This window comes from Cyanistes caeruleus, chromosome 2, assembly GCF_971803275.1.
Source record: "Cyanistes caeruleus chromosome 2, bCyaCae1.hap1.1, whole genome shotgun sequence".
Taxonomy (NCBI): Eukaryota; Metazoa; Chordata; class Aves; order Passeriformes; family Paridae; genus Cyanistes; species Cyanistes caeruleus.
In genome coordinates, this window is record NC_141702.1 from 6,543,781 (window position 1) to 6,565,679 (window position 21,899).

Genomic DNA, 21,899 nt, shown 5'->3' on the forward strand with positions numbered 1-21,899 from the left:
CCAAGTTGGACTTTTGAGGGGAAAAATTTAGAGCATCACAGCTTGTCCCAGGTCCCACAGCAAAAGTTATGGAAGCCCTGAGTCAAGTGCTGAGTTCATGAGCCCTGAGTCAATGTGCTGGGCCATTCCTGCCCCAGCAAGAACCAGCAAGAGGAATTGGGGTGTCTGAATGCCCTAGAAAGCTCCTGGCTGGGTGGTTACAAACATGGCAGAAATGTTTTTGTCTTATGCAGGAGTTCCTCACTTTACTTCTTCAATTGTCCTGGAGGGATGATTTTCATTGATGTTTGACAAATTCCCATTTTCCCCTACCAGGGTTTCCATTACTTATATTATCAGGTTTGACCTCAATAACCCATTTCCATACAAAAATAAATGGAAAGAAAACCCAACAAGCCTTCCTAGATGAATCTACTATTTAATTCTCCTGCTGCTTCACAATTCCAATGGCCAATTGTTATGACTGTGGCCATGACAAGTTATTTGCATTGGAACACAACAACTAAGGAACTCTAAGGAGAATTTATGGATGTAATTTTTCCCTTATCTACAAAATTTGCAGAGCTGCCATCTGCAGACAAGGAGCCCCTCAGGGTACAAAGAAATTGCTGAGACTGTCTTGCAGGTAATTCCCAGTTTCTTGGCATTGTGAGAACCGTGTGTACAGACAAAGACAAGGAGCACAGACTCAGCTCCAGCTTTCCTCCAGTCCTGTCACTGGTCATGAGAATGAACAGATCGTCCCCTGCCCCTCCTCTTCCCTTCATGAGGATGTTACAGACCCCAGTGAGGTCTCCCCTCAGTCTCCTCAAGGCAGAACAGACCACATTACCTCACCTGCTCCTCAGAGGCTTTCCCCCCACCCCCTGCACCATCCTCGTGGCCTCCTCTGGGCACTCTCCAATAGCTTGATGCCTTTTTACTGTTGTGTTCCCATGTAAATAATGTTCTTGGATATAGTAAGTCATGACCTGAATCATGCCATGATGCTTTATGCAAGTTTGAATGGTATCCTGAAGTGCCCTGGGAAGTGTCAGAGCAGAATTGAAGATGGGAATATGGATTCTGTGTATGAAACAAAAATATCTTCACATTTTCTAACAGCAGGTGTGATTCATTGCAAATTCTGTTCTTTTGTTTTTCAGGCACTTAACTGGACATGAGTGGGATGGCATCAGATCACAACAATTCTTCCCAGGAAGAATACATCCCACACTATCTCCAAAAGGAAGACCCTTTTGCATCAAAGCTCTCTAGAGAAGCTGACATCATAGCTGGCTTTTATTTGACAATAATTGGTAAAGATTTTATAATTGGTCTTTGAAATATGACTGTGCTGCTGCATCCTTGCAGATCAGGAGGCAGAAACTTCTGTTCATCAGATGTGTAATTACACATTTTTTCATACTAGAAAGAAAAATCTAGGAGGGAGGAGAGATAATGTGTTAGAAATATGATGTCAACAGTTAATGTCAACAGCTAATGCTGCTGCAGGTAACCAAAAGTGACTAGCAGTAGATGTTCCAGCAAAAAGTGAAGAAATACTCATTGTTTTTAATAACTGATAGGTTGCTGCTCTGTACTTTAATTTGTCCCTGGGCAGAGTAGGGTTTCCCTCACTATGCATTGTGGGTTTTATAGCCTGTTTTCACAGCCTCTCTCATGAGCCTACACAGCAGGGAACACCCTCAGATGTGTTCATGTGACCCTTGCTCAGCTCCTGGCATCATCTGTCCTTTGTTACACATCATTTTGAGCAATATTTTCTGCCTAGCACCCTCCCCATCCTTTTATGTGTTGGAGTCCTTTACAAGGTTCAAAGTGACCTTGCAAGCAGAATAAATACAATTATCTATTGCTTAGTGCACACCCATTCTAGCTGGGACTGATTTCTCTTTAAAGTATTCACATGCTAAGGAGTTATCATTCAGCAGGAAAATTCTGGTCTCTGTTTCTTCTAGGGATAAACTGGGCCTGATTTTTGACAATTTTCCTTCTTTACTTTATGGAGGAGGACAGAGTTATGTCTTTTTGCATCCTCAACACCTGAGGGAATGGCATGAAGCTGAGTCAGGGCAGGTTTGTGTTGGATATCAGGAAAAAAATTCTTCACCCAGAGGGTTTCTGGGCACTGGAACAGCTTTTCAGGGCAGTGGTCATAGCACCAAGCCTGACAGGGTTCAAGAAGTGTTTGGGAAAAGCTCTCAGGCACATGATGGGATTCTTGGAATGGTCCTTTGCAGGGTCAGGAGCTGGATTTTGATGATCCATGTAGGTCTTTTTCAACTCGGGATATTCCATATTCTATTCTATTCTATTCTATTCTATTCTATTCTATTCTATTCTATTCTATTCTATTCTATTCCATTCCATTCCATTCCATTCCATTCCATTCCATTCTTCTTCATGTATTTTAAGTTCCTTTATGCTTTATGGTCTTAGTTCACACAGTTTCTCACAGCTCAGCAGCTATTTTCTCACTAAATCTGATTTTGAGGACAGAACTGTTCTACAAAAAACCTGGGCTCCAGGTGTCAGATGTCGAAGACAAGGCTGAATACAGAGTGTACACTGATTCTTGACATTTATTTCAGTTTTGATTCATTGTCTTGTTCAATGAGTTGTGCACAAAATACCAAGATCTGTCAGTCAGTCCCACTTTTGTGTTTCTCATTCACTACTTTACATCCCCCCATCTTCTCTGTCTTACTGCTTTTCCTCTGACTGATCTAAGCATTGTAAACTTTTCCGTAGTGGAGGTATCAGAATTTTTATCATTATTTCCCTTCTATTTATGTTTCTGTTTATTTCTTATTTCTCTTCTGCTTACATCTTTATTGGAAAAATAATCCAGAGCAGCAGAGGTGACAGGTGGAGCTGTATCTCAGTACTGTTCTTGGTATTCCTACACTGTTTTGTAGGAATCCTCACTTTTCACACATATTTTTTTTTCTGTTGCTCTGCACACAGATGTCTTCACTGAACTATACAAAACAACCCCCACTTTGGGTCTTTTTTCACTTGCTTAAGTAAACTTAGCTTTGATCCCAGGAAATATGTTTGATGGATGAATCCTCACAGTAGACACTGTGTTGCCTTGTTATTTTCACTGTGTTTAGTGTAGATTTATCCTGTCCAAAAATTACCTGTCAGATGTGAAACATCTTGAAAAATGCAGGCATAATCAAATTAAGGCAAGGAACAAGAATTAAAAATTTCCAGTGAAGAGCCAAAAGGCATCCATAAAGGCACAGACTTTCGTGAGCAATGTGAGGAAAATGAAATTTTCATTTTAAAAGGTCTCACAATAATTTTGACATTGAGCTTGTGAATTCATTGTATCCAGTGGCCTGGGCCAGGGTAGTTCAAGCCAGAGCTCTGCTGTATGTATATGTATCTGTACACATCATATCCCACATTTAACTCTAAATTAACTCAATTTTTAAAGTGTGTGTTTTGCATTACATTTTACTTGGTTAATTGCTTTGCCCTTGTGTTCATAGCAAACTTTACTAGTGGCTTTCATATGAGACAATTATGGTCTTCCCATTTCCATATAAATGCTGTATTTGCATATTCCTAGGATCTATAGAATAAGGATTTTAGGAGAAAAATTCTTCAGTGGAAGAATGGTTGAGCACAGGAATGGGGTACCCAGGGAATAGTGAAACCTTTAGCCCTGGAAGTGTTCAGAAAATGAGTGGAGGTGGCATTTCATGGTATGGTTTGGTGGCCATGGTGATGGCCAGTCAAAAGTTGGTCTTGATCATCTTGGAGGTCTTTTCCAGCCTAAGTGATTTTATGATTCAATGTATGTGGTTTTTTATTGTGAGTTGTGATTCAGACTGAACCTGTCACATTTTCCCACTGGACTGTATTGCCTACTCCTTTGCAGATTCCTTCCAAGAATCTGTGACCCCTCCTGAGGATGGCCTGTGGGGACATCCTGACAGCAGGGACAGGGAAGCAGGAGGTGGGAAGCCAGGAGTGCTTTTGTGCATCTTTTTACACTTGAGCTGTGTAAGGTGCAAGTGGGTTTAAAATTCCTTTCAAAAAGGGGAAGAAGCTGAACAGTGAGTGAACAAGGCTGGATCTTATCAGGAAACTCAGCAGAGCTTTTATTAGGGTCAGAGTGGTTGTACAGCTCAAGTACTGCAATCTGAAATACAAAAAATAATTGTTTTTTCTCTTTGAAGAAAACCAGCAGTCTTGACTAGTCTGATAAATTCTCTGTGAGTACATGATCCTTTGTCCTGAGTAGTTAATTTCCACATGTAGCTTTCTAATTGTCTGGGGAAAAAAAAAAATCAGACTAAACACATGGTTATAAGAATCCAGTTCTTTTGTGTTTGTCACTTCCCCCACCAGCATTTTCATCTCTGCCTTGATTGATTCACTGTACGGGCAGGTAGGGTGACAAACCACTGAGCTGGCTGTCAGCTGCTCTGAAACCCCTTGGCAAGTCACTATTGATTTACAAACTGTTGTGCATACTTCCTCAGCCTGTTATGAAACAACTTAATTGAAAACAAAATCCTGAACTTTTTTTGTATTTTAATTTTATTTTTTCTGATGGTTTAGCACTGCTGTTAGGTTGGAGAAGTGGAAGTTTATTTCTCCAGCTGGCTACTTGTAAACAGGTTTCCCTCTCGCTGCAGGCTGTGTGCCTCAGCCTGGTTCTGTCTCTGCAGGTGTCACTTTTTTAGTTATCACACCCTTGGCTGTTTGTTTGTATATATGCAATAGTGCCAGGCTGCCATGGACAATTCTCCTGGAAAAGAGCCTCTTTTTTATATCTGAAAAGTTTTTTCCCCTGTTTTTAACCTACCAGAGCAGGGAACCTGCTCCAGCAAGGGCTTCAGCTGACAGCTGGGAAAGTCACTTCACAACAGGAGAAATGCCTCATCTCAGGAGGTTATAAAGTTTTGATCACCAAGGAATTAAAAAAAGATTCAGATAAGCAATTTTCAGATGCAGGCATAGACAAAAGGCATCACAAATTATCAAAGAACCCCTTCCAGCTATGGGATTAGGAGGTCAGTGGGCTGGAGCTCTCTGAAACATTGACATTAATAATGAGCAGTGGTTTCAGAGCAACTTGGCAACTTCAGAGTTACTTGGCTGATAGAGATGTCTCTCTAGACTGCCAGTCAGTTGAAAAAGGTTCAGGAAAATGTCAAATGCTTTCAAAAGGTATTTCAAACTGGATGCTGGCACTCTAGTTATCCTAAATATCACTGGAGAGGAAAATGGCATTAAGAGAAAAAGGATTAAAATATATGAAAAATGCTCGCAGCACTGAGATTCATTCATTCAGCTGCAAGGAAGAAAATGACTCATATGAATACCTCTATCTACTTATAATTCTGATTAAATTTACAGAGCCACAAAAGTAGGTTGTTCTTAAAATTTAATTCACCAAGGGTTAATCAAATTTGATGAGAAAACCTAAGATCAATAATAAACTAGCTTCTGTCCTTCTGTTTATTTTGTAAAATAATATAGAAAATAATACTGTCAATATAAAAACAAAAACTTTCCAGTAAGTGTTGCATTTAATACAGAAAAATTCAAAATCAAAGTATTTTTCTCCTGAATTTGGTGAACTTTTGATTTCTCAGTCACTCATATTTCTTGATAAATAATTTGGTTTTAACTTCTGGGAGCCATTTCTCTCTCTGTCTCATGGATATTCCCAGGTTGGGTTTTTTGATTTTGTGAGGACAAAGCACCCTTGCAAGGGAATCCTGCCATCGATGGACCAGTGTAAATAATAAAATACCCATTTAAATATGGGATTATTTATTACTGAATTACCAAATTAATCACTAAATAATTAAATTCCCATTTAATTACTGAACTTCATTTTCTGAGGTCTGGCCTGCCAGAAGACTCAGATGAAAATTACAGGGTATTGAAAGGTACAAGATTTGGAGAGGAAAGCTTTGATGGGAGGCTGGAGGGTTCTGGGGCCTTCTAGAAACAGAGATTGCCCCAGCAGAGCCCTGTGTGCAAGGCAGCACAAAGGGTGATTTGATGGTTATCAACAGAGGAGAGTTGGGTTGTTTATTGACTCGATCTTCTCGAGTGTGGCCCGGCTAGCTCAGTGATGAGGTTTCTCTTCACTCGAGTTTCGAGCCAGCATATGTTTGTGGGGTTCACTGATTTTCTTCAAGAATCCAAGTCTATAGAGCGAGTAAAGAAATCAGGGGGGGGACTCTCTCTCTGGTTTGCATGCCACAGTTTATTTCTGTGAAGGGGAATCCAAAGGACGAGAGACAAAGGATTTGGGGTCTGGGGGGTCTCTTTTAACAGGGTCTCTCAGAGGGAGGGAACATCAGAGAGAGAACCAATTATTTTTCTCAGTTAGTACATCTTACAAACTTTCTACAAATCAAGGTTACACACACCAAGATAAGAAATAACAGACACCAACTTCTTCAAATGCCCACGAAGGTGTAGGAGTATTCTCCACAGAGGGGCAGAGGAGGAGAGAGGGGGCCTGGTTTCCTGGCAGCACAGGGGGGAAGGAAAGGGAAGGCAAGGTAAGCATGCCCTCGCAGCTTCCATAGCTCAGAGACATTCTGGGACAGGAAAAACAGAGTTACAAACTCCCGTGTTGGAAAGAAGGGTCTCCTGGGCTAAAGAAACTTCAAGCAGCTGGAAATGCCAGCGGGGTCCTCTCTTTACTCTATCCGGCCTCTCGCCGTGGGGCTGAGGAGAGAAACTTCAGTAACCATGGGAACTTGATGCCAGGTAAACAATTAGGAGAAAGAGAAGCTGGGGTGGGGGGTGGGGATCACAACTAAAAGATGGGAAAAGGTACATTTCAAACTATCAACTACAACAGTTTATGACTTTTTTTGGAGCAGTGTGATGAGTTGGCCTCAGCAGGGAGCCAAGCACTCAGGACAGCCCTCAGAGCCGGACAGGGAGGAAAGAGGCAGAGAAATGTCGAGTTGTTCACAGGGCTCTGCAGGTCTTTAAGGAGATATTGGTTGCTATAAAGATGTTTATTGTATGAATGTATCAATCTCGAAAGCAAAGAGTTCAGAGAGTTAAAGTCTGTGCTAAAAGCTTTTGGCATAAAGTCCCCAATTCCAAGCAGCAGCTTCCCAGCAGTTTCCTTGATCCAGGCCCCAGAAGCAGCTGCAGTTGTTCTTTGGGTGAGGATGATGATGGTGCTGCTGCTGTTCCTGTTCTTGGTGTGTGCATGTGTACCCAGGGATAATACAGGGGATTAAATTAGTAAATCATCCAGTCAGCTAAAAACATGACTCTAAAACATTCTTTCTACACCAATCTAAGCTTAATTCTAATTTAAAGTCAGTCCTTATTAGCAGTCTAATTAGCAGTGTCAGCCCTTACCTAAATCCTACGTATGGAGCATTATCTGTTTATGTATATAGTTCTATCTGCTCTATCTAGAAATGTAAGTTATATTCTTCCTATGTTTTCTTTGTGTCTAGGACTAAGTTGAATCTGTGAAAGGTATAATTTCTGAACTTTAAACTAGGCCTTAGGGCTTTTCCCTAGCTAACACAACCTCTTAAGGCACTTAAGCTATATTTTTACTTACTTAAAACTAAAACCTACACTCTTATTTCATGTCCATGTGGTTTAATATATTTCAATACTTTTCTCTCTCTGAGGGACTCAGGTTTTTATTTCAAATTCTAACAGAGAAAAAGCAGTGAGGATGAAGACAGGGTGGGGATAAAGACAGGAATATCCACTCCCAGTTACTGCAGTGGGCCAACAGACTCCTTGAAACAAATAAATTCAGAATCATGGAATCACAGAATGGTTTGGGTTGGATGGACCTTAAAGATCATCTCATTTCAACTTTCATCACGTGGTTCCAATCCCCAAAGCTTAATGTTTAATTACTGTTTTAGGTAGTGAGAAACAAAGGTGTCAAACCTAAAATACTTATGGAGATCACCGTTCCTCACCCTTTAAACCTAAAATACTTATTGAAAACACCCTTCCCCACCCTTTCCTGGGCTGAACTCCTCTCCAACATTTCCCTCAGTGCTGTTGTAGGTCTCCTTTGGGAGGCAAGGGCAGCACAGTCACTCTTTGCTCTTCACTCTTTTCTTCTGCATTTCCCTCCTCCTTATGTGTCTCCTCTCTTCTGGTGTGAGGCTCAATAGCCCACGATCCCTTTGGGTTTTTCACCTTCTTGCTCCAAGAGAGGGATGATCTGTGTTGTGCTGTGTTTCCACAGCAAAGAATTCACTCTGACCTTAAACTCTTTAAAACATGAATTAGTGAAGGCACATTTTCTTTAAGGGAACTGGAAACCCCACAATTTTCTGTACTGGGGAGATAAATTCCATGGCAGATGAACCACTTTCAGTGCTGGTACCTGCAGGTCTTTGGGTGATGATATGGGAAAAAATATGTCAGCCAATATGAGAAGGATCCCATGCACTGAGTTCTACCTGGAAGTTAAAATCAGATTAATCAGATTTATTTTGTAATTTTTCTTTCCTATGATAGAAATAAATTTTAATGTAAGATTTAGGACTTGATATTAATATATTAATTCAAATTAAACTGTGAATTTATCCTTCAACGTCTGATTAGAGTATTTAATAAAGTTGAAACTGCTCAGATTCTGGTTCCTATGATTACAGAGAGCTGAATTTCGTTCTCGTGGCTGTATAAATGTTTGAGTGAGAGCTGGGCTGGCCAGAACAGAAGGATTCTGGGGTTTCTGTTGTGAAATTCCATCGATGTCTGTGCAGGCTCAGGTGGTGGAAGCAATGCCCTGCTGCAGAGGGGAAAACAGCATTTGCTGTGGGAGGGATGTGCCTGCGCTGACGTCTCTGGGAGCTGCACAATGACATGAGGGGATCAGGTTTCAGAGTAAAATGCCCAGCCTTAGGGACCACAGGTTCAGGCTGCAAGTATCAGGGAATTTTATAAGGAAGATGGAGTATTGCTGGTTTTGAAGATGATTCTAGTTTTAATGTTATTCTATTTTCCATTATTACAGGGATCCTTTCAACTCTGGGGAACGGGTATGTTATTTTTATGTCCTCAAAGCGAAAAAAGAAGCTGAGACCTGCTGAGATAATGACTGTTAATTTAGCAGTGTGTGATCTGGGCATTTCAGGTAATTTAATGTTTTTATTTTCTCTCCTTTTTACTATCTCACCATTCTGCCTGGCAGCAGCAAGAGACATTCCTCTGGAAGTCATGGGAGCACCAAATGCCTTTTGCTGCTGATATTTCTGCTCTATTATTTGGGTGTAAATAATAGAAGAGGATGGAAAACAACATTCCTGAACAGCTTGGTGGGAAGAAATGAACAGTACAGAGGAAAAATTAGGATTGATTTTATCAAACAGGCAGAGCTCCTGTCCACCCCAGCACTGGGCAGGTGTCCACAGGCAGCTTCCATGTGCACCCTGGTTATAACCACAAAATACCTCGGATTACAGGTGCAGAAAATTATGTTTTCTTGCCATAGGGTGAAATAGAAAGGATCCAAATGCCTCAAAAATACACATTTTGCCAAATAATTGGAAAATGCCAGTGGCCATCAGCCCATCAAAGCTAATGGCCATCTTCCTTTGTCTCTGGATCAGGAAAAGTAAGCATTTTTGTCAATCTGTAGAGTATGAGCCAACTGGGAGGATTTTTTATTTCACCCCACAGTCTGGATGTCCTGGCATTGGAGGAGGGAGCTTTGGAGAGGTTTATCCAGAGTTGCAGAGATGGTTGTTTTGGCTTTTGACATGAGTCTAATTCAGCTGCTCATAGGTAAATACAGAAAAAGGGCTGGATGTTCTTTAGAAAAGGATATTTTGGATGGCAGGAGTATCAGAACCCAACTAACCATGGGATCTCCCCAGTGCCATATAAATGCAATTATATTTTCATGCTTGCAGGGGCATCTGTCCCCAATGTGTTGTATACACTGGGACCTCTGCCTTCTGCTCCAGTGCAGCCTTTTCCTACCCTTGTCTCTGTCAGATGCTTTTGCCCTCATCTAAATGCCAAAAATATCAGTGAAAAATATAAAATGATGGCTCCCAGCCTCCCCAGGCTGATGCTTGTTTGGGCTCTCACAGAACAAGACTAAAGATCTGCTCATCCTGTAGATTCCAGTGATTTTGGTCAGTAAACATGGACTTCTGAAGGAAATAATAATTCAGTAGAAGAGAGATGTTGGTATGAATATCACTGCTACCACACAGAGAAATCCCAGTGATCTCTTTGGCATTTCTGTCATGGACACACTACTTCCATCTCTCAACACTTAGAAGTTCAGGAAAAACCCAGAGTGGCTTTTCCCTCCCCTGTGATATTCCCATTTCCTTGGTGTTTTAAGAATCTGTATGATGAGGCTCATATTAGTCACTCCAATGAGAAAGAGTGTTTCAGGAGAATTTCCCCAGCTTTATATTCTGAATGTTGCCCAGAGAAGCCCCATCCCTGGAAGTGTCCAAGGCCAGGCTGGATGGGCTTGGAGCAACCTGGGCTAGTGGAAGGTGTCCCTGCCCACGGCAGGGGAGTTGGGATGAGATGGTCTTTAAGATCTCTTCCAATCCAAAAATTCTATGATTCAATGAATTTAACAGGAATCTCCTAACCATAAAAACTGTGTGTCCCAACCATTCAAAGTACAGCTTGTTTGGGACCCCAGTGTGAGGGCTGCCAATGTCTCTGTTCAGGTCTGTCACCAGTGCACCACCTTGCTTTCTTCCATGGGGAGTTCAAGATACCTGGGATTTACATTTTGGAATTAAAAATAGTGATTGCCAGAGCCATGCTTGATTTTCTCACTTCTCTATTTTTTTAATTATTTTTTTTAATTAATGGAAGGTGCTAAGTTGAGAAATGTAATGGGTTCTGTCTGCTGGACAAACTGAAGATAGGATTTCTTTCCGCAAAGTCTTCATATTTCACACACTTGTCTTAACAACATTTTGAAGAGTTCTGCTTCCTGCAGATTTCCACAGGGTGGCACCAGCCCCTTGCTCAAACCTGCATCAGGCTCGTTTTGCACTGACACCGTGCTCTGGGCTGCTTTGAGTCCTGCAGCTGAAGAGAAATTTGATTTTGTGCATAGAAATGTGCCGGCCTTTAAATCCATCAGTCACTTATATGCCTAAAGGTGCTGACTTGATTGTTAGCACATAACCTAGACCTTGTCATATTTAATTTTTTTCTTGAAACCTTAATCCTCGAGGTCAGCTTTTGCTTGGAAAATCAAAAGTGCATTTATTCTGCTTGGAGAAAAGCACATCATGCATTGATCTGGGAACATCCTGCAGGTCCAGGCAGAACTTCACTTACAGGCTTAGGCTGAAGGGAAGTAACCCAAAAATACCTTTTTAAAAATGCATCTGATTTTGAAGGGTTTTAAATCCTGATGCTTTTGGCATAGAAGATGGAGCAAAGGCAATTTTCTGCAAGATTTGGTTTTGAAGGAAATACTTTAATTTTCAGTTAAGAATGAAAAAAGAATGCATGGTTTTACATCAGTTCAGTGTGAAATGGAATGTTTTTAGGAAAAATATTTTCCTACGTATCGCTTCAAGAAAATAGAGATTTCTATCTTGGTTTCTATGAATAGGTTACCTTGTGGAAAATGCAGTTTGCAAGACAATTTTTGCCCTCTTCATAAACCAATTCACTGAGCTGCTGTGACATTACAAACACTGTAGTTGAGCCAGGGAAACCAGCCCAGGGAAGCTGAGATGTTTTCAAGTCCTTGAGGTGCTTGGGCTACTCATGTGCAGGAAGGGGCACAGTCACAGGAATGTGGAGTTCAATATTTAATGTTGTTTGAATGTTGCAGTTGGCATGTACAGGCCTGGAAGAATTTAAGATCAGGCTGGTAAGTAAAACTGAAATGTTTGGAAAACAGATGTCCCTAGATTATAAATTTTTGAGTTTTCTGTTCCATTAAAGTTGATTTTTTTTTTCTTTGCCTAAATTTGCCTAATTAAAAAGACCAAGAAAAAGGTAATAATTAGGAGAAAGTGGAGATTTCCAACTAGATAATTACAATTTTTAAACTTTCTCTTTGTCACAATACTTACAAAGGATATGGAAAATGTAAACCTGCTTTAAAGTGAGAATGAAATACCATTTGACCAAACTTCACTTCTTCCATAATTCAGCATTCACTTTTACCTGGGGAGGAATGAGCTAAAATGCCACTAAGAGAAAGCCTCAAAAATAATTACTCATTTCCCATCTCTTTGGGGAAGCTTAGAATGTTTTGATATCTGTGTGCAGTGACTTGCTAGGAGGCACCAGAGAAATGTGTGATGTGGAGAGGAGCTGAAACCACTTCTGCAGCTCCAGTCCATGTCTTTCCTTCCCACCTAACACTTTACCTCACTGTGTATCCTACTGCTGGGCCTTGACAGGTTTGAAAAAGTCCTTTTGGAAGGCAAATTTCATTACCATGTGTGGAAGATGCCCAGTTGGCTACAGGGATGTAGACGATGCAGATCTGTGCATGTTTCAAGCTCTGACTCACCATCACCCATCCTGTTTAGGTACTGGCATGTGGATTTAACACATCCTCTGAAGGTTTCATGATGAGAAGAACCTGCCCATGATTAGTTCCAGAGTGATGGTTTACCTCTGGTTCCTGTGGTTTATAGTAAAGCACCTATTTCCAGCCCTTCTGCAGGCTTGGCTCATGCTACCACATCATGGGTGCCCTGGGATCTAGCTACAGCTGTCTAAGGCTCAGTCCTGTGCGTGGAGCACTCACAAGCCATGGAATCACAGAATGCTCAGGCTTGGAATCACTTTATGGTCTTTAGACCATCTTGTTCCAACCCCCTGCCATGGGCAGGGACACCTTCCAGTGTACCAGGTTGCTCCAAGCCCCATCCCACCTGGCCTTGGACACTTCCAGAGATGGGATATCCACAGCTTCTCTGGGCAGCCCATGACAGTGACACCACCCTCACAGTAAAGATTTTCTTCCTAATATCCCATCTAAATTTACCCTTCAGCTTAAAGTCGCCACATACTGTGCCTGAAGCCCTTTCTCCATGTTGCAGAGCATTTTTAAGGTTATAAGTTTTTTGCAAGGGATGGGGTTTGCTTTTCTGATACAAGGAGGTTTTCTCAAGGATGGATTTTATCATTGTCTTCATGCCATTCTCTTCTCCTTTTGAAGTTGTAGGCAAACCCTTCAGCATCATCTCCTTCTTTTCCCACCGCTGGATGTTTGGGTGGATAGGCTGTCGCTGGTATGGCTGGGCTGGCTTCTTCTTTGGCTGTGGGAGCCTCATCACCATGACAGCTGTCAGCCTGGACAGGTACCTGAAAATCTGCCACTTGTCCTATGGTAAGACAAATATGTATCTATATACAGATAACTGTATTATCTGTGAGTGTAGAAAAGCTCTATTAAGTGCTATAGTTCACTACACTGACATAATAATTAAGCTCATCAGAATACTTTTCTTAAATATAGAGGGGAGTACACAGAGGAGAGAAACATGTTTTCATGATCCGAGAAATCCCAGTTAAATTAATTTTATTAGACATAGCACCTTTGCTGTTGTCCCTGTGCTGTCTGCTTAAGCCATGAGTTTTTGTAACCCCTCATAGATAAATCACTTTATGTCTATCAAGACCCATTAGCATTAACAGAAGTAAGTACTGCACATATTGCAGGGTCTTATGGACCAACACATAAAAATATTCCTTATTAGATGCCTAAATTCCTCTGCAGTGTGTGGCAAGCTATTTAAAACACCTGAGAGATTTGGAAGGGCAATAAGTCATAATGTGAAATAGTCTCTCAAATATGGAAATGGAACCTGAGAGGATGAAATGAATTTAGCAGTGTAAGGTGTTACCACCATATCCATCAATATCTTGTACCTCTGGAATATGATGTATTTTATGCTTCATTCTTTCCAGTCAAATTATATTGTCACAGTTTAGAAAAGATGTTCTTGAACTCTGAGGGACTAAATTCCCATCCAAATACAGGGAATGCTCAAGGTGACTTTACAAGTAATAAACAGCTTGCCCATGTGACTTGAGGGACACAACAGATTTCTTTATAATGACATAAAATATCGATCATGTTAAGCTGTAAGGAATGTTTGCAGCTAGGAAGTGTAAGTAAGCCAGTCTGTGTGAGCAGATAAAAGCTGTGGTGCTGTGCCAAGATGTCCTGTCACAGACCCTGGTGTGCCCATGGGAGTACAGAGGTCTCCTTCACTGAGTTTTAGATACACCAATAATATTAAGCAGGATTTCAGTTCTTTCCATAGAAGCCTTCTCAAAATAATTCAGTGGTAACCCAAATCACAGACAATTTTTCACAGAACTGGTGAGCTGAAGTGAATATTTAATGGCTGACTGTATTCATGTCACCAGTTGTGGTGTTTAACATGACACCTTAGTTCACAGGACAGAAAATGTTTCAAAACCTTTATTCTCACATGTTCTGATCGTGGTGGTCCATAGAAGATGGAGAGCACTAAACAAACATGCTTATCATCCTTAGTCTAGGTGGCTAAAAACTGTTTCTCTTTTAATACTTATGATATTGCTGCTTTGTTTGTCACAAACAAACCACACAACAAACCAGCTTTCTGTCTCTCAGCCATCACACATGAATACATCGTTTGTAAGACAATGCTCATTTTCCTTCCAGTGACCTGGACATGTAAAATCAGCTGGGAAGGGATGCTGGACACATGAAAATTACAGATGTTTCTTTTTTGGGGTTTTGTTTTAAGTCACTCTGAAACCCTGAAGAAATCTCCTCAATGTTGGAGTGAAATGAGTGAAAATCATTTCTGACTCACTCCCCTGTGAGTCAGAGGCTGCAAATGAGTTGGGGGTTCCAAGATGTTGTCCAAGGTGTTATATCACCATATTCTAAGTTTCTGCAAAAGTTAAAGATTTAAATTTGTTAGTCCTTTCTGGTAGGTTGAACAGGTAGATGATGATGAAAACTCTGCAAACTGGAACTTTTCCCAGAAGAATTAGAGCTGTATGGAAGATAAGCAGGGAGACAATGTTCTCCAGGAATTCTGTTTGCATTTAATTAAAAAAAACGAGCAAAGATACATGAAAACATGTATTACACATACTTCTGACAGGACATGTATGGTGGTTTTCTGTACTGGAAAAGAATTAAAAAGTGAAATTAAATCTTAGGTATCTTATTTTCACTGTAAAGCCTTGATTTTCAGTCACTGAGTCTAAGCTTTAGTCAGGTAACATAGGAGATAAAGAATAGGAAAAAGCCTAAGTTACATTAAAGAATTGAAATAACATTAAAGAATTGAAATTACTGGACAAATTCTTGCAACTGTTGCTGAGCTGGTTGTTTGGATTTCTTTAGTTTGGACTCTTCTCAGTTGTAATTCATTACAAATTAAAGCAAATATATGAAATAAGGATAGGTGGAGCCTTCCATGTGAGTGTGCCTATGTCTTCATGAGGGACAACGTGAGCTCAGGGTCACTATGGACACCTTCAAAGAGCCAAGATGAACACCACAGAGTTGTTGTCAAACAGTCAAGCAAACTCATATTTCACAGAATCATAGAATGGTTTGGGTTGGAAGGGAGCTCAAAGACCATCCAGTTTCAAAAGCCCCACAGGGACAGCTTCCAGCTAGACCAGATTGCTCAGAGCCACATCCAGCCTGGCCTTGAGCACTTCCACGTGACATGACATATTCCATCGTGCCAAGCACACCTGGACATTGTAACTCTTGAATTTTCTTCCAGGTACCTGGCTTAAGAGGCACCATGCATTTATCTGCCTGGCAATAATCTGGGCCTATGCTACATTCTGGGCTACAGTTCCTTTTGCTGGGGTGGGGAGCTACGCCCCCGAGCCCTTTGGGACCTCCTGCACTCTGGACTGGTGGCTGGCACAAGCTTCAGTGGCTGGACAGGCCTTTGTTCTGAGCATCCTTTTCTTCTGCCTCCTGTTCCCAACTGCGGTGATTGTGTTTTCCTATGTGAAAATAATCTTAAAAGTCAAATCATCCACCAAAGAAGTCGCTCACTACGATACCAGGATTCAGAACAGCCACATTCTTGAAATGAAGCTGACCAAGGTAGGTAGGAACGTTTTCCTCAGTTTGCTGTGTTGGATCATAGAAGCAGATTTGGAGACAATGACATGATGCTCTGAAGGTGGTTTTTGTAGCTTTCTCCCCTGTTACTGTCAAGATGGGGAGAAAACAGGAGTGGAGACATAATTCTGTGATTAGGGCACTTGGGTCACTGAGATGATGATTCACCCTGCAGCTCTGCCACAGCTTTCCCTTATGACCTTACAAGTCATATCATCTCCCTGTGGCCCTGCTCCCCATAAAACACCCTTTGCTTTCAGAAATAGATGTAAAGGGTAATTTAATGTTTGATGTTCATAGGAATTATAACAGAAAACAGATAGAGAGCAGATTATTGAAGTAGGGAAATAAAACTTTCAGACAGTTTACGTTACTCTGTTAATGAAGATATAAACCAAAATTGGTCCTGTGACACTGCAATTGTTTTTATGCAAATAATTTACCAGTTAGGCTCAGCCATGAAGTGCTGATAAAAATGCTGAAGTGCTAAAATTAATTTTCCATCTGAGATCAAATCCTGCTTTCTTTTTCTGAATGAATCTATTTTCTGCAGTAGAGACAACAATGATCCTTGATACTGGTTATTGTGCCAGGAAATCTCTCAAAAGAAAGGCTTGTATTGAACAAAATCAGATTCCTTAGCTGTAAAAGAGTCACCAACCTCTGTAAGCCATGCCAAGAGTGAAACAAGCAGCAAGCTTTGCTTGGCTGATCAAATTTTATTACAATATTTGTGAGTTGAACTGAGAGTTATGCATCAATAAGGGACATTATGTCTAAACATATCTGAAAATCTCAGCTATGTACCTGCACAGCCAGTGCTGCCAGTACAGATGGTACAACTGCACTTGCCTTTCAAAAGGATGTTTCAAATTGTAACTTTTTTTGCGGTTATTCAGCAAATTTCCTTTGAAGGTCAACGGCAACTTTTGATTTGAGGCTGCAGTTTTTTTTTTTGTTATATTGGAAGAATCATGTAAAACTTCAATGTGATCTGAGTCACAACACCAGTAATTTTCCCTCCTTTCTTGGATATACACTGGAGAACATAATGTTGAGATAAATATAAATATGGAAAATTAGTGTCCCTTGTAACCCATTTGACCCCACAGCACAATTTATAACGAACAGGCTGTGTTTGAGATCCTGGGCTCACCTGCACTGTTCTTTCAGTGACAACAAAAAGAAAGAGGCAACAAAAAGAACAGGCTACAGGAAAGGTTATGCAATGTCCAAACCCCTTGTGCTTCCTGGTGAATTTTTTTTGGTAATCTAATCCTGCTAATTGCCTTATTCCAAATGTGTGCACGTGTGCTGCTACCAGTGTGGATGGAGCAGTGATCTGTCAATGGCAGCAGTGTAAAGGCAGATGTTTTTCAGGATGTATGAGGCATGGCATCATTTGAAGTGATATCAGGCTGTGACCAAGTGCAGACAGGCTGGTTCAGGTAAAGTATACAAATCACAGATTTTGGCCCCAAACGATTTTGCTTTGGTATTTGTACTAAACTTTCTTGTGGTTACATTTTCTCACATTATATGGAGGTCAACTACTAATCTACCAGGAACTCATTTATCAAAACTAAAATATTTAACATAAATTTGCTTTTTAAGTAGTTACACATTCTAATGGAGTACAAATCCATGATATGGGTTAGGAGAAATAAATCTAGACATTTTACTAGCATTCTTACTCTCGGTTAAATTCTCAGTTTTCAAAAGATCCTTTTTTACAAAAAGATCTTCAGGCTCTGCTATTATCAGTATACTATGCTAAAAAGGAGATTCTGTGTTTCAAAAGGAATTCTCTCCTTAAATAATTTGAATTAAATATCAAGCTATTATTATTTTCTGAACTCTCTTTTAGTTTCCTCATATTTAGTCAGACTTCAATGCATTTTTAAGGGTCTGATAGCAGACTTATTAACTGCTCTGTGTCAGGCAAAAGAAACAGGCAGGAGAAAAAGAGGCAGATTTTGTTCATATTGTAAATTTATATGAAAAAGCAAGTCATCATTTTCCTTTTCCATTCAGTGGAACACAATTCCCTTGTATTCTGCTGGTGCCTGACTCTTCAGGATAATGCCCACTGTCTCTTTTCTGCTCTCACAAGGTGGCAATGTTGATCTGCGCAGGGTTCCTCATTGCCTGGATCCCTTACGCCATGGTCTCGGTCTGGTCAGCCTTTGGACGGCCGGACTCGGTCCCCATCCCGTTCTCAGTGATCCCAACACTGCTTGCAAAGTCAGCAGCCATGTACAACCCCATCATTTACCAGGTCATTGACTGCAAGTTTGCCTGCTGCCGGTCAGGAGGGCTGGAGGCCAAGAGCTCTTTGAAGAAATCAAGGTAATTTCTTCTTTGGGGAGTAGGATACCTTTAAGAACATGATGCTCCAAAGAGTACCAAAGTAAGATCTACCAAGAATCACAGCTCATTGAATCTTATTGCTTGGTTTTGATTTGGGATTTTTCTTGACATGAGAATTTGTAAAGTGACTGTAGGTGAGTAAGGAGAAGCAGCAGGACAGTCCTTATTTTTAGATCCAGCTGCAACTCCATTGATACAGTTTGGAAAAAAAGTCCCATTGGTTTTAATGGGTTTTGGGTCAATCCTGTCTTCCTAATTCTTTTCTTTCACATCCTCATATGAACTTCATCCAGAAGGTGTTGATGACTTCTATTGCCAGTGAAACAAATGGAAGAGAACTGTGTTAATTCCTTCTGTAATCAACCTGTTAATGCTATGCCTTTCAGCATAAATCAGCACAGAATCAGCAGGGAGAGACAATAGTTCCCCAACCACCCAGCACTTACCATTCATACCAAGAAAACCCACCTCAAACCAGACAAATCAAAGTGTAATTGTCTCATAACAATGTCTCCTTTTATTTATTTATTTTTTTTTTTTAAATTTGCAACCTTCAGGCAAAATTTGTGCTGCACACCTAAAGAATTCCTGAAAACACTAATTATGCTCTTGGAGTATAGTTCTGTATTATGGCAGACAAGTACCTTACTTTTGTGGCTGAATAAGATAATGATGGATGTTAATCTGACAGTGTAGACTGTCACAAACACCACACCACACATAAGTGACTGTGAAACAATAGAATCGCAGTAATTTGCTTCAAAGACCTAAAACATAAGTGCCTCCATTGAAGCATAAACCATTTTATTATTCATATTATTCCCTTACCAATTCCAGCATTTTTGCTGTTGCTCAGTGAGTCAATCATGAACTTCCACAGCTTCTCGTAGCAGATCGTTCCATAATCTTGCACTGAGATTCATTTCATCTGCAGAACATACAGAGTTTATATATGCTGTAAATGTCTGAGATGTTGAATTTATAGTTTGCTAAAATCCCTTCTGTGGTTTTAGTCAAATGGGACACAAATTCAAAGTAACTTTCAGTGGATTTGTGTTTAACATCTGAAGGAAGTCTCACCCAGTGCTTCAAGCTGAATGCAGGCTGGCTTCTCTAGGCCTGTGCAGTGAACAAAATAATCTGGAAGAATCACTTCCCAGATGTAGGAACTTAATTTCCAGCTTGGTGTGAGCAAAATGAGCATTGTACCCTCTCTGCCCCACAGGACATACACAATATCTGCACCCAGGGACTCCACAGCGATGAACGAAACCCATCTGGAAGCATGAGGGCTCATCTCACTTACAGCAAGTGAAAACCTGATGGCAAACCACCCTACTGGCTCAAGCCCCTCTTTCTGTAAATGAATTAAAACATGCTGACAGGTTTATTTTGCTCCCTATTCCTATGTGCAATGTACAGTTCTTTCCATCCTGACCAAAATTGTGCATTGGGAAAATATTCTAAGGACTCAGAGGAAGAAGAAACAGAGAAAATTTGTTTTTTATTAAAAATTTTCCTTCACTTCAGATACTTTAGAATGCCCTTTTTTATTTCTTCTTATTACTAACAGAAATGATAGTTTGGGCAGTATTTTCTCTCAGGGGAAGGAAAGTATTCATAAAGGCCAGTTTTAATTTACCAAAGCTAATCTCCCTAAATTCCTGCTGCAGTCACTGGAGACCTGGAGCACGAAGGAAAGGATTCCTTAGAGGAGAAATCTGAGTTGGAGCTTCTCTTCTCAGGGCTCTGAATTACACAGTAGGGAAATATTAGCTGACTGGATTTCCCTGGTGAGCATCTCTCCAAATCATGTGGCTACAAGCTGTGTTAAACCCACTTTGACTCAGTCCTTCAATATTCAGAAATATTTTGATTTTAGTCATGGCAAAGTCAGAGGTGCCACATTCATATACAGGATCACTTTATGAGATACAAAATAATCATTACTCAGTTGTGAATGAAAGGGGAAAGGTCTCTTGCTGAAATTGTAGATTAATTTAGGAGTTACGAATAACTTTGTAATAAAAAAGCAGAAGTGAAATTAAGTCAGCCCAAGTCAAACAGAGCAAACCATTATTTTACACATTATTCTCTGGCCAAAATTACAATGAAGTGTGATGGAAATAAGCAGAAAGATTCGATAACTGAATTTTTCACTGTGTATTTTACTCATCACAATTCTTTATGAGATCAGTTCATGAGACATAAAATGGCAAAATGTTCCTCAATCCAAACCATGAACAAAAATTCAAAACTGGTGTGTTTATGAGAAGGGTCACAGCACTGATAACAGAGGAGCCTTTCCAAAGTGCTGCTGCAGAGTAAGTTTTAATCACTAAGTCCTGGAAGGATGAGGATTAGTAACTATTTGAGAGAATAAACTTCTGTAAATTCCTAATGCATTCAACAGAAAAACAAAGTGTCTTGAAAAGACCTGCAGAGTAAGGCAGCCAAAAAACTTGTCTTGGATAGGAGCCATAATCATTCCTATTATCTCCTTTTTCTCCTTTGGATTTATCTTAAAGTGGAGGCATCACTACAGATCAAAACCAAGCATTTCAGTGAAAGCAGAGTTTTAATTCTTAAAATAATTATTTTGATGTTTCTCTATAATATTTTTTTTTCAGGAAGGATATGATTTTATTAAAAATTAATTGCAAATCAAAGAGTCTCCCATGCAGATTTCTGCTGATTATTAAAAAAATACAAAGTTTCAAGGGCAAAGCTTTCTTCTGAGTTGTTCCTTTAAGGAAAGAAAGAATTTATGAGTTTCAATTACTTTCCTGTTTAATATTTCCTGTTTAATGTTAATTCAGAATTGTGTTTAAAACACATTTTCTGCAACACTGAACTGAACTTCTTTTGTAGCTGATTCATGGTGATGTTAATATTGCTTTATACAATAACATTATAAAGGTTTAATCTGATGTTTGTTGGCATGTCCCAGAACTCCCATTCTGCAGTTGCTATTTTATCAAATGATATTCAGACCATGTAGCAGAATTTTGTTGATTTTTCCTAAAGTATTGTTTCCTCTGAAATGTTTTAGCAAAAGAAGTTTGAATAAAAAGGAAGAGAATTTGCAGAGGTACTGAGTTGCTGTGCTACCCATACATTGCTTTGTATTTTCCCCCAGAAGTCGAGTTCTTTCATTTTGAAATACCTTTCAGCATAAGACAAACTACTTTCTTAACTACAGTTGCAAACCATGCCCACAAATTGATCCAGAGCATCTTTTACAATATCTGCAGACTTGGTTATGAAGATATTAACATGCTTGCCTGCATCTTCCTGCAGCTTTTTTTACCTTCTTCATCCAGGCAAACTTTTGTTTGTATCTTTAGGTGTTTATCATAACTAAAGTGTGATGTAAATCAGAACAGTGTCCCTAAAAATGAGATTAGCTGGAGCAACACTGTTGGTAAAA

General features: G+C 40.1%; 1 protein-coding gene across 2 annotated transcripts; it reads left to right on the plus strand.

The window, feature by feature from the left end:
• The first annotated feature begins 1,144 nt into the window (after positions 1-1,144).
• On the plus strand, positions 1,145-21,561 carry LOC111927431 (opsin-5). 2 transcript variants are annotated; one of them, XM_023924298.2, is made up of 6 exons: positions 1,145-1,298; positions 9,005-9,124; positions 13,163-13,333; positions 15,747-16,081; positions 18,213-18,448; positions 19,695-21,561. In XM_023924298.2, exons 1-6 carry the CDS (start codon positions 1,160-1,162, stop codon positions 19,756-19,758), a joined length of 1,065 nt encoding a protein of 354 aa, XP_023780066.2. In that variant the 5' UTR covers positions 1,145-1,159; the 3' UTR covers positions 19,759-21,561. The 2 variants fall into 2 exon arrangements, with proteins under 2 accessions (XP_023780066.2, XP_023780065.2); XM_023924297.2 differs by lacking the exon at positions 1,145-1,298 and adding an exon at positions 6,474-6,756.
• The last annotated feature ends 338 nt before the right edge of the window (positions 21,562-21,899 follow it).

Excerpts from the sequence above, each read along its gene's own strand:
- LOC111927431 (XM_023924298.2), top strand. The coding sequence starts at position 1,160 with ATGAGTGGGATGGCATCAGATCACAACAATTCTTCCCAGGAAGAATAC. Across the intron at positions 1,299-9,004 it reads CTTTTATTTGACAATAATTG|GGATCCTTTCAACTCTGGGG; the intron begins GTAAAGATTTTA and ends CCATTATTACAG. Across the intron at positions 18,449-19,694 it reads AGCTCTTTGAAGAAATCAAG|GACATACACAATATCTGCAC; the intron begins GTAATTTCTTCT and ends TCTGCCCCACAG.